Consider the following 12,972-nt stretch of genomic DNA (forward strand, 5'->3'; position numbering starts at 1 on the left):
CCTGTCCACTAAAATTCGGTCCATGGAGGGACGTCTCGACTGAGGGTCTCACTGGGCCGAGATGGAAGCGATAGGTTGCCACAAAGCACTGAAAATAGGGGAATTGAGGAGTGTGAAGCGAAAAACCCGGCAGCAGGGAGAGCGGGGCTAGAGGCTGGGTATTAAGGGGGCTAGGGACAGATGAGGGGAGACCGGGATGGTCTGGGGGAGACTGAGGGAGCCAAGACAGACTTGGGAGGACGGGACAGACTGGGACGCCTAGGACAGGCAGGGGAAATAGACCCCAAAACATCAGACTCGAACGAGTCCTCCCGACCCCCCTGGCTTCTCCGGCCTGGCTATTTGGGATATTCGTCCTCCACACCCAGAACACAGTGGAAAATCGAGGCAGCTACCTGGATCACTAGAACGGAAGGGGAAGGGAAAGGGGGTCTGAACAATCCGGATAATCGTTTCAATTCTCTTTGGATCGGTAGAGGAGCCCGGGGGTCTGAGGCCTCAGGCCGGGGCAGCTGGTGGGGACAGGACCGGGGGCAGTTTCGTTTTAGCTTTTTAATAACGTAAAAGGCGCTTTCCCAGGGGCCTTCTCTCACCCTACTCCGGGCCAGTAGCTGCTTTCCCTCTCCTTTTTCGGGTGGGCCGCGCTGCTTGGACTCCGAGGCTGAAATCGCCGTGTAGGGAGGTCAGCGGTCAGTGGATGGGAGCGGACATCGTGAGTCCGGGAAGACAGCCCGGAGTTTGAGGGCCTGGGGGGGTGGGGGGCATTGCTCAGGAAGGGCTCAGGGGAGCGGACTAGTGTCGCGGTCCGTGGCGCTAACCCGGCTGTCCATCTGTCCATCTGTCCGGCAGGAGATGCTGCAGGAGAAGGGCCTGTCGGAGAGCGAGGAGGGCTTCCGGGCCCCGGCCCCCGCGCATGGAGAACCGGCCGCCGGATCGCCCGCCCTGGGCGGCACGGGGCTCAGCGTGCCCCCGCTCAGTAGCCCGCAGGGCCAGGACGCCGAGCAGGTAGGGGACCGGCACCGGAGCCCGGGAGAGGGGCCCAGCCCCTTTACTCTCCTTTCTTGTCTGGTTTCGTTCGCTTCGGGTATCTCCAGGTTGCTTTGCCGGCGGGCGTCAAATGCTCGCGTGGCAGGGCCGTGGCAGGGTTGCTGGGGGGTCTCTGCCCGTCTGTCTCTGTCTCGGGTCAGGTCTCCCCGGGCTTCTCTCCGCCCTCGCCCAAGGTAACCCTTCATCTTTCTGTACCCCGGGACTCTCTCTGTGTCTCTCACTGTTTTTCCTCTCTGTCTCTCTTTCTCTCTGTGCCTCTCACTGTTCTTCCTCTCAGTCTCTCTTTCTCTCTGAGTCTCTCACTGTTTTCCCTCTCTGTCTTTCTTTCTCTCTATGTCTATCACTATTTTATCTCTCTGTGTCTCTCTGTTCTCTGTCTTTCTGTCTCTTTGTTTTCCTGTTTGTCTCTGTCTTTCTCTCTGCCTTTCTGTCTCTCTCTGTGTGTCCCTCTGTCTTTTTGTCTCCGTGTGTGTCTCTCTCTCTGTCTTTCTGTCTCTCCCTGTATCTCTCCCTGTCTTTCTCTCTGTGTCTCTCTCGCTCTCTCTCCTCCATCTCCAAGGATCACAGTCGCGCCGGGTCTCTCTCTGTCCCGGGTCAGGACCGCCCTCTCTTCCTCTCCCTTCCCCCGGGCCGGGCTAGGACTCCCGGTCTCCCCCCAACATCCCGGGCTCTCCCCAGGGCCCTTCCCTCCCGAGCTGCCATAAAAATCAAGAATTTACTACCCCAGACCCAGATGGCCGCGCCTATAAACGTTTCCCTTTCCCCCGCGTCCCCAGCCCCCTCCTCGCCCGGCGCGCTATCGGCGGGGTCTGGTTTGCTTTGGAGCTCCTCTTTATGGGACGTCCGGGCGGGTTCAGGCCAGTCGGCGCTCCCCGCCCCGCACCCGGGATTGCGGGGGGCGAGGGTAGCAACCCCGCGGACTCCGGAGCTCCCAGCTCCCCCCACCCCCGCGCCCGGCTGCTCAGGCGAGGCCCGAGGCCCAACCTGTTCCTTGCGTCGCCCGTGTCTACACGGGAGCAACAGGTAAAAACGGCTCCATCGCACTCAACTGTGGGAACCGTTCCTGTTCCCAAATGCCGCTTTGGAGCACATTCCCTGTCACTGTGCAGGAAGCGGCCGTCGACATTCCCGGGCTACAGTGCGGGCGAGCAGGAGAAGCCCAACTCAGAGCCCCCCGAAAATGGGTCAGGCGGCGCTGGGCTGGGGCGGGAGTGAGGCCGAGGCCTAATGGGGTCTTCAAAAGGACCCGTTGGAAAGACATAAAAGGTTCGGGGGTCGGGTGGCGAGGTCCTGTTCCAGCTCTGTCACCATGGGCAAAGCAAAGCGGAAAATGGAGAGATTTATTCGATTACTTCGGGATGGAGGTGTGGGGGAACACGGAACTCCCAACCCGTTTTCAGGCGAATTGTAGCCAATGCGTATTTTTTTTCCTGTCGACTTTCTCAGTCACCAGGTTAATTGCCGGAGTTTCTCAGTTCGCTTTCCGCCGTGACGTTCGGTCTGCGGAGCCCCAATTTCCCGAATAATTCAGATCAATGGTGGCTCTAGGGTGGCTGGCGGCTTGGGCAAGTATCACCTTAGCGCTCAGTCGGACATTTTCGATTGCAATTTGTCTTCGCCCTCGCCATACGTTCCAGAAAGAGCGAAGTTGATAAGGAGTTAGGGAAAGAAGGAATTTCCAACGTTGACCTCATTGCCTACTCTTAAAGCCTCTACTGTTTAGATCCGAAGAAAAGCCAACGGACAAACTGCACAGTCCTTTCCCCCCAATTATCCGGGAAGTCGGAGAAGAGCGGGATTTTATTTAATACGGGTTTTTTATTTCAGTTAGCCCAGGAGGCGGAACATCTCTCCATATCAAGGCACAGGAACTGGAGTTGGGGGTCAAAACGGCTACCCCGTCGGAACCGCGGAGTGACCACTCCCCCCGTGTTTCTTTCCACCTTCGCAGGAAGGACCGGATTCCTCTTAGCCCCTCCCGTTCCCCTTGCCCCGAGTCAGTGCGGAAACGTAGTTCCGTGAATTAATAATAAATAAGAGACCCCTGCTTTGGAGAAAGATGCGTTCGTTTCTAAAATGATTTTTCAATGTATTCGTTTTGAGTTCATTGATCTCAAAAAGCCCGAAAGCAGAGCTAACGTGGGAGACTTTATTCCAGGTACCGCGGACCCCGCCCAGAGAGATTTCACAGTATCCGACTTCTTCTTTCTCTCCGGCTTCGGGGGAGATAAATCGGGCGGCAGGTGGGAGGTTGGGGGCGTTCTGAGAGGAACCCCGCTACCCCCAGGCTTCTGCTTTGCATCTCCTCGGGGCTGATTGCTGTTAAGTTCGGAGCTAGCTAACACCCTTCTCCCTCCCTTCCCCAAAACTTGTCTCAGGTACCACTCCTGTCCGATATCACCCCTGCTGATGTCAACTCCGACGGTCCTTCATTCGTTCCCCCAAAGCCCCCGGCATCCTGTTTCAGTATGAATGCGTCTCCCCCTAGACCCCCGAAACCGGACTGGCCTCGGGCAAACTCCATCTCCTCGAATTTCCCTAAGGGTGTGAACGGGGTTCGGAAAGAGTGGGGACCCCTTCGGGATCTCTTTACCGACTTCTGGAGAAGAAGAGGCAGGGGAAGGAGGGAGGGAACTCTGATTCCTGGACCCGTGGACCTGATGCGAGTTTTTCAAGGCCCAAGCTTGTCCGAGGGGGCTGAGAGAGGAGTCGGTGCAGGCGGACGGTGGGAGACTGAGGTTCAGGGGTTCGGGGCCGGTGTGAGCTATTTCCCTCTCTCCCTCCTCCACTCCCCTCAGACCATCGAGAACATCAAGGTATCTCTGCACGAGAAGGAGCTGTGGAAGAAGTTCCATGAGGCGGGGACCGAGATGATCATCACCAAGGCTGGAAGGTCAGCAGGGGGCTGGGTGGGGAAAATGTGTATGGGCGGGGTGGAGGCTTGGGAAGGGGAAAAGTGGGGAGGGGGCCTTGAGGAAGCCGGGAAGGAAGGTCACGTCTCCGACTCCTCCCTCCAACCTGAGCTCTGGGTTTCTAAATCCAGAACAAACCCAATCGAGAGCGTTTCGCTCCACAACACATGCAGCCTCAGGGGATGCAGGGCCGGACCTCAATGACGGTACCCCGGTGCCCAGGTATAGCCAAAGAGAATCCCGTATCCAAAGCTGGGACCGGGAGAGAAGGAGAGGAGGCAGTGCGATGATGCAAACGATATGCAAGGAAGTACTGGGCTCCTAGAGGGATCTGGGCTCAGGCCTGTGCCTCTGGCTTCAACTCTCGGCGTCTGTCCCGGCCCTGGCAGAAAACGGGGTGTTGTCCGAATAATGCATCCTCCCCTCTCTCCATCTAAATGAGCCCTTAAACACACACATACACACAGAGAGAGAGAGAGAGAGAGAGAGAGAGAGAGAGAGAGAGTGCAGCACAGAGCATCCTTGAAACCCCATCCTGTCTGAAGGAGAGGGGAAAGGGAGAATTAGGGTTCCGGACCCTGCCAGAAGGGAGAAGTGGGGCTTGGACGATTTTTACTGCAATATACAACAAGGTGGTTGGGAGGGTGGGGGGCGGCTCGGTACCCGGATGTCCCCCTCTATTCAACGCCGGACTCCTTCGGGCGGAGTCGGTGGAAGGCGAAGGGAAAGAGGGCGGGGTGAACTGCTCTTGGGTCGGCTGCCAGGAGCGTGATTTATAAAGTGGAAACATCTTTAAAATGCGCCGGTGTCTGTGGGAGAGTACGAGGGCCAGGAGGAAGGAGAGAGGGAGGAGAGTCAGAGAGGGATTGAGAGAGACATATAGGCTATGCTTACAGGGGCAGTGTTGAGCAATTATCAGGCGAATTTGATTAATGCAGTCAGTCTATTTGGGTCTTTTGGATCCCTAACTGTTCTATTTTCCTCAATCCAAAGATTGTTTCTTCCCTCCCTCAATTACGAGTATTACCCCAACTCTACTCCACTTTTTCCTGTGGAGGCATAGCAAAACAGTTTTTAAGTAATCCTAATATTTTTCTTTTATGATTGGGAGATCGCCTCAATATCCCTCTGGGCTTTGTCGTGAAAAAGATAGCCTAGAGTTGAGGAGTGGACTGGGATATTTCTCTTGGAATTCCATCTCCCCACCTGGAGGCAGAAAAATTCCCGAGTTGTTTTTTTTCCTAGTATAGTTAGCAGGAGGGAGAGGCTCTGTGCCCTGAGGTGTAGTGGGTCTGGCAACATAAAAAGGGGAAGTATGGCACTTTTTGTGTCAAATTAGGCAATGGAGAGGGCCAAAGTGGATAATTTGTGAGGAAACTATTCACTTTAAACCCAGAATTATCCCGATAGGCTGTCTATGCTGATCAAATTAGCCGTGTCAATTCCAGCTCTCTACCTCTGTGTGTCTATGAGAGCTAAGTACGAGAGGTTCGAGGGCAGAGGAAAAGAAGAGGGAAAAGCTCTATGTTGCAAGAGATGGGATCGGGATAAACAAAATGTTATCCCCTCCTTTTCCCCCTTCCTCTCTTTCCCTCATTGTGCCCCGCTGTTTTGATTCAGCTGTAGGAACTTTGGATCAAAATTAGGAAGTGAGACGGGTCAGTGCAGAGAAAAGTCCAGATAGAACAAATTTCGGGCGAGGGAGTCTACCTGAGAATGGTAGGTATATTTGCTTATACCTCAGGGGGCATAAGCAAATGACCTCCCATCCCCACAACAAACCCCCTCAGGACGCCTGGGTATCTTTCGGAGCATCATAGCCACCTCAGCTCTCGAGAGAAATTTGTCCGCTCTGTTCAGGTTGGCACCTGCCTGACATTAAACGAACTGATGACAAAGTTTTCCCGTTATTTACGGGGTCAAGACGTGAAACTCTTTTCGTTTCCCCAATAGAGATCATCTTCGCTTTCATTCTTCCTCTTTCCCTAGCCTTTCTCCTTAGTCCCTGGTCAGCCCCCTCTTCCTCTCGTCCTTCTTCTTCCCACTCTATCCCCGGAACCCTAGTTTGGAACCCTCACTGGCTAGGACTTTAGCTCTCCCTTTCTTCCCTCCGTGACTCCTTTAGGTTTCCAATAAGGAATATGCACAGGGAAACGCGTGTGTGCATATGTGTGTTCGTGCTGCGCGCGTGTGGTTTGTGCATGCGTGCGTGAACGCGGCGTGTGTGTACCGAGCGTATCCCTCTTGTTTCCTTTGGTCTTCACGCCGGGGCCTGGGATGGGATAGCCCCTTCTTGCCCGTGAGAAAAGAGCAGCAGATTCTGGACCCTCCCCTGCCCCGGGAGTATGAGAGGGCCAGAAGGAAGGAAAGAGGGAAAGAGAGTCAGAAAGGGACTGAAAGAGCCACATAGGCAGTCCCTGGCCAACCAGTTGGAGTGTTGAATCAATGAGCCGGGTCATTTGGGGTGTGTATGCGTGGGTGCGGGGGGAACCCTCTCCTGTGGCCTGAATTATCCTGCTTATTTTGTTCAGTTCTCCCCAGGTCAAACCCAAATTGCTCTACCCTCCACCTCACTGGGCAGACTGGGATGCGTGTGTCTCACTTCCTTGGTGATTCGGGACGTGTGCCCGCTTCTCTGCAATTTAAAAATCAGCTTCCTTGCTTGGGCGGGATGAGATACAGTCTGCGCGGATGCAGGGAGAGGGACAAAGCCGAACTCGGGTGGCTTTTCCAGGACTGCGGCCTGGCGGCCCGGTGGCCCTTCTTTGTCCGGACTCCGGAAAGGAACATTTTCTTCCGCGTCCGAGTCTCTTGTCCGGCGGAACGGGTTTTCCACGAGCGAAAGCAGTGTCTACGGGGCGCGAGGGCTTAAGAAGCGGCAGGAGACGGTCCGTGTCCTGTGTAAAACTGATAAACAAACGATCGTTAAAAGAGACAAAACCCAAACACCGGCCAGTCTCTCTGTCCCTTACCTGCCCCTGACAGACACAGCGTCCTGGAGACTTCAAGGAGTTCGCTCTCTCCCCCATCCTCCCACGGTCACTCTTTACCTCCCACCTCTCCCCATCTCCGCCTTCCCCTCCCCCTGCTTGTGTGAGAAACAACATTTTATTCCAAACATAGATAAAAGTGAGCTCCGCAAAAAATTTAAATATAAACCTCCTAAAATGAAAATTTCCTAACCGTCTGACCTTCTCAGCCCCGGGTCACGGTTCTGCCACCAGATTAATCTCCCCCTATCGGCCCCGTAGCCTGCTGAGTTCAATGTTGCTTGTGTTAGTGACAGTGAATTTGGGTTTGAAAAATGAACTACCGATGAGAACTCCTGTTGAACCTGTATTGTTTGTTATTCTGAAGCAAGGATCTGGCTCGGGCTAATCCCGGACTTCAAAGCTAACGGCCCTCTCTCTGTATACAGAGCGTCAGAGCCGAGTGGCGTGGGTGATAAGAGAAATAAGGGGCAGTAGGGTTTGGATACACTGGGAAAACGGGACCCGGGGATAAAGCGCTTTGATCTCTTTTAAAGTATTTTCTGAAAGCAAGAGTCTATCAAAAGGAAATGCCATCAAAAAAGCTAAGAGAAACAGCTGACCTTCCTAAAATGGCATTAATCCCCCCGGTCCTCTCCTCATCGCCCCCCGGAAAATATTTCTTTAAGATGCTCTCACTGGATCAGAGAACATTTTTTCTCTCTCAGAAAAAAAGGAAGTATACGAAGTTAGCATTGTAAATAGTTTTCGAAAATTCCGGCTTCAAAAACTCCGTGACCCCGCCCACATTGCCCCATAATTATGGTATTTGTTAAGCGCTCACTATGTTCCAGGCACCGTACTAAGTGCTGAGGTGGTTACAAGCGAATCGGGTCGGTCACCTGATTCTTATTACTCTACCCTGAGTGACTGATTTGTTATTTCAAAAGAATTGATTGACCTCGGCATAGACATGGTACCTGCCCTCGAGAAACTTCGGGCAATCGACATGTGTAAACGCACACAGCAATGATAATAATCGTTTGAAGGGGAGAAGAGGATTATGGGCATGTGGGTTAATCAATCCATCGTCTTTACTGAGTGTTTACTGTGTGCAGAGCACTATACGAAGCGCTTGGGATAGCACAATATAACTGAGTTGGTAGACACAGTCTCCGCCCGCAACAAGTTTACAGTTTAGAGAGATAAATCTTAATTTGTCATAAAAAATTTCCAGCTCCCTACTAACCCGTCCCTAGGAGCACTGGGGAGGGAGGAGAGAGTTTGGATGGCACACAGTGCCCCGCAATGCCCCCGACACAGAGGTCACTGGAGCCAGGAGAGAGGGTGGAGAATGAGAAATAGGACCCTCAGCAACTCCAGCTCCAAGGACTTCTTGGGATGAGACGGTCATTCTCTGAGGCAAAGAATCAATTATTAATCATTAGTATTTATTGAGAGCTTTCCATGTGCAGAGAACTGTACTAAGCCCTTGGGAGAGGATAATATAACAGAGTTGGTGGACACGTTCCCTGCCCACAACAAGCTTACAGTCTAATGAAGGACTCTGGGCAACTCTAGACCAGCCGGTATCATTCACATGCAACAGACTATGCAAGGTGCAGCTTAAGATGAACAAAGTCCTAAAAATGATATATGCCAGTTTGCGTTTTATTTTGCACCTCACTGGCAGTCGAAGATCAGGGATAAAGTCCGCCATCCTCAGTTGAAACAGGTTGGGGTTGGATCAGCTGAAAAAAAACCCTCAAAACGGTCTGGTTTCTGTTGCCAGCAGACAGCAACTGCTACTGGTGCATCAGCTTCTAGGAAAAGGCTTCATCTATTGAGTCAATTTGCTGACTTGCCCCTTCCTCTTTGCTTCTGTCTCTGCCCTGCCTTTTCTCACTTTCCGCATTTGTCTACCTCTCTGTCCGTCTGTCTCCGTTTCTCCTCATCCCTCTAGTACGCAGACACTTTCTCCAATGGGCCATTTTACCGTTCCCTTTGCTCAGACGGGGAAACTCCTATATTAGATAGGGGACTTTGGCCAAGATGAGAAAAAGGGTCAAATGACAACCGTGGTTCAGACAGAGAACTGATCCAGCGAGTTAATCTGCCAGAGTTGGCTAGAGATGTTGGGGATTCCGTGCATGGAAATGGCTGCTTTTTCATTTATTCATGCATGAGTATTTATTAAGTGCCTACTGGGGACCAAGCACTATACTAGGCGCTTAGGAAAGTACAATAAAAGTAAAAAGATGGGGACCACGCCCTTGAGGGATTTAAAATCTAGTGGAGGAGACGGGCAGATATAAATTGTATCCCGACAGTGGGAGTGGGAGGAAAAGTATAAACACAATTGGTAACAGCAAGAGCACGGAAAAATGAAATAAATTCAAAAGGGAATAAAATCGAAAAAGGTCTGTTGCGATGACGCGATTAAGGATGGTGAAAATTAGTTAGGGAAAACCTTTTGGAGGGGATGAGATTTCAGGAAGACTTTGAAGGGAGGAAAAGCTGAAGTATGGTGGATTTGAAGGGTCTGAACGTGAGCAAAGGATCGGAGGCCGAAGATGGGGTTGGGGGTGGGCAGAGAAAGGTTAGTTTAGGAAGAGCACAGAGTGCCAGCTGAAGAGAAAGCAGAGAGGTAAAGAATGATCTGATGGAGCCCTTAATAATAATTATGGTATTTGTCAAGCATGTACTATGCACCAGGCACCGTACTGAGCCCTTAAGACAATAGTCAGGAGGTCCTGTGTGATGTGGAGTGAGATGGGTCATCTTTGGAGGATTTTGAAGAGCCGAGAGGTGTATATCTTCGGAATTATTGCCCCACTACTCCCCTCTTCCCTGTCTGAACGAGACTTCAAAGCCAAGCGCATCCTGCGAGACGGAAAGTTGCTCGGAGGACCTTGGCTTCTGGTCGTTATTACTAGGAGGTGAGAGAGACGCATGGAGGGCTCTACTCCAAAGTTTATCCTAAAACCATTTCCGAAAATGAGATACAGTGCTACTTCGCCCTGGCCCGGCCACCCGGCCTGTTCGATGCTCAGAGAAGGGGCCACCACTGACCTGTCCCCGGAGTCGAGGGGTAGGGGAAGGGTGAGGAGGGGGCGTTGGAGCCCTGCTGAAGCCCTAGCCGCTCTGCACCCGCACTGTCACGCGGAGGCTCATACATCGTGTCTGGCAGGGAGTAGCTATTATTCTGACATCCTTGAGCCACGGGTGATATTCGAGTATTTCTCACAGACACTAAAGCTGAGCAGTGCAGACATCCTGGGATTATCTGGTCACTCGCTAATGGCCGAAGCCCGGCTGTTTAGGCAGCAGGGCCAAAGCGGCGGCTGTGGAGTTCAGAAGTGAGATTTGAAGGCCCGTGTTCGCCAGGGGCCTATCGGGACACCGCAGGCCACTGGCTTTGGCAGAGACTCAGCTCTCCCCCTCGCAGACGCCACGATTCTGGGGCCTGTGGGAGGACCTGCGGCTTTGGTCCTTCATTTCTCTTTCTCTGCGTCTGCTGTCGAGGCCAGAGGTAGCCGTGGCCGGGGACGGGGTGGATGCCAGATTGACTGGTGTGAGTATTTCTTGAGAGCTTACTGTGCGCAGAGCCCTGCAATAAACCAGCGCTTTGAACAGTGCTCAGCGCTTAGAACAGTGCTTGGCACAGAGTAAGCACTTAACAGATACCATCATCATCATCACTCGGGAGAGTATAACATTATAACGGAGTTGGTAGATGCGTTTCCTGCCCACAACGGGCTTACAGTCTAGAGGGAGAGACAAGATAAGCAGTGCTCTGCACACAGTATGCGCTCAATAAATACAATTGAATGAATGAATGAATGAGTAAGCAGCAACGGTCCTGCTTGCTCCCATTCGCGAGCCAGGGGATTTAATAATAATAATAATAATGTTCGTATTTGTTCAGCGCTTACTATGTGCCAAGCATTGTTCTAAGCGCTGGGGTAGATACAAGGTAATCAGGTTGTCCCACGTGGGGCTCACAGTCTTCATCCCCATTTTACAGATGAGGGAACTGAGGCACAGAGAAGTTAAGTAACTTGCCCAAGGTCACACAGCTGACAAGTGGCGGAGCCGGGTTTAGAACCCGTGACCTCTGACTTCCAAGCCCGGGCTCTTTCCACTAAGCCATGCTGCTTCGGGGATTTCTTCCCCGAGTCCAGGCTCCGGTGGTGTCGGGTCTACAGAGAGTGGAAGAAGGGACCCAGGATGGCCCAGCCTGTAGATCCCCAGCGAAGAAGGAGGGCGAGAGTCCCCCTCCCCTAAATCAGCTTCTCTATCCTTCCTGATTTGCTCCCTTTATTCACCCCCTAACCGACAGCACTTATGAACATATCGGTAATTTGTTTATTTATATTACCGTCTGTCTCCCCGTCTAGACTGTAAAATCGTTGTGGCAGGGAATGTGTGTTCTATTGTTGTGTTGTGCTCTCCCAAGCGCTTAGTACAGTGCCCTGCACACAGTAAGCGCTCAAGAAATGCAATGGATTCGGGCTTTCCCAGCAGGGAATGAGGGATGCCTCTCGAGTCCCGCGACACCTCCTATGACCACTGAAGGATTTCGGCCGCATTCGGCCCGCTGGGAATCGAAAAAGGCCGGGATCCAAGGACAGTTTCCCTACGGACACCGCCCCCGACCCCTCCCCAGGATTTCAGAGCTGCGTAAGCAGCCTGGGAAGTCAGTCAATCGTATTTATTGAGCGCTCACGGTGTGCCGAGAGAGCACTGTACTAAGCGCCTGGGAGAGTACAATATAGCAATATAACGGACATGGCTCCGCCATCTCGATCAGGCTTTCAGGGCCGCATAAGCAGACTGGGAATAATAATATTAATAATAACATTTATTAAGCGCTTACTATGTGCAAAGCACTGTTCTAAGCACTGGAGAGGTTACAAGGCTATCAGGATGTCCCATGGGGGGGGGGGGGGCTCACAGTCTTAATCCCCATTTTACAGATGAGGTAACTGAGGCACAGAGAAGTTAAGTGACTTGCCCAAAGTCACACAGCTGACAATTGGCGGAGCTGGGATTTGAACCCATGACCTCTGACTCCAAAGCCCGTGCTCTTTCCACTGAGCCACGCTGCTTCTCAGTCAATCAGTCAATCGTATTTATTGAGCACTTACGGTGTACAGAGCATTGTACTAAGCGCCTGGGACAATAGCCCAGTACAACGGACAAGGCCCCGCCCATCCCGACTAGGCTCTGAGCTGAGTAAGCAGCCTGGGAAGTCATTCAGTCACTCGTATTTATTGAGCGCTTACAGCGTGCAGAGCACTTTACTAAGCGCTTGGGAGAGGACAATAGAACAATAAACGGACCCCTTCTCTGCCCACAACGAGTTTACAGTCTAGAGTCCACGGGCCCAGATCCTGGAGCCGCGGAGATGAGGGGCAGCCAGAAAAGAGGAAGCTCGAGGCAGGTGCACAATGTGGAATGCCCCTGCCGTGTAGTGAGCGTCAGGGTTGTTCCTCCCCGGCGCTCCTCCCCCCTCCCCCCACCCCGAGCAAGCTCGCCTCAATGTGCCACAGCCCCCAAATGTGAAATTGGTTCTGTGACTGTTTATTATTATATTGTACTCTTGCAAGCGCTCAGTACAGTGCTCTGCACTCAGTAAGTGCTCAGTAACTCATTCAAAGCCTTACTGAAGGCACATTTCCTCCAAAAGCCCTTCCCTGACTAACCCCCCCACCTCTTTTCCCTTCTCCCACTCCCTTATGCGTCTCCCTGACTTGTTCCTTTTATTGATCCCCTCTCCCACTCTCGCAGCATTTTTGTACATAGCTGTCATATTAACGTCTGTCTCCCCCTCTTGTACTGTAAGCTCGTTGTGGGAAGGGAATGTGTCTCTAAATTGTTCTGCGGGACTTTCCCAAGCGCTTAGTACTTTGTCCACAGTAAGCGCTTAATAAATACAATTGAGGGAATTAATTAATGAATGAAAAAACAGACATAGGACCAATTTATCCTCGCCGCGGCGGCTGTCGCTGGCAGGTGGAGGCTGTGATTTTATTTATCCC

General features: G+C 52.4%; 1 protein-coding gene across 2 annotated transcripts in view; it reads left to right on the plus strand.

Moving 5' to 3' along the window:
* The first annotated feature begins 852 nt into the window (after positions 1-852).
* TBX4 (T-box transcription factor 4) overlaps positions 853-12,972 on the plus strand; it is a 31,854-nt gene continuing 19,734 nt past the window's right edge. For both annotated transcript variants that reach the window (XM_038759627.1, XM_038759626.1), the window contains exons 1-2: positions 853-1,005; positions 3,846-3,940. In XM_038759627.1, coding sequence (XP_038615555.1) covers positions 853-1,005; positions 3,846-3,940 — 248 coding nt within the window. The remainder of the gene's footprint in view (positions 1,006-3,845; positions 3,941-12,972) is intronic.

The sequence above is a fragment of the Tachyglossus aculeatus genome, chromosome 17 (assembly GCF_015852505.1).
Source record: "Tachyglossus aculeatus isolate mTacAcu1 chromosome 17, mTacAcu1.pri, whole genome shotgun sequence".
Lineage (NCBI taxonomy): Eukaryota > Metazoa > Chordata > Mammalia > Monotremata > Tachyglossidae > Tachyglossus > Tachyglossus aculeatus.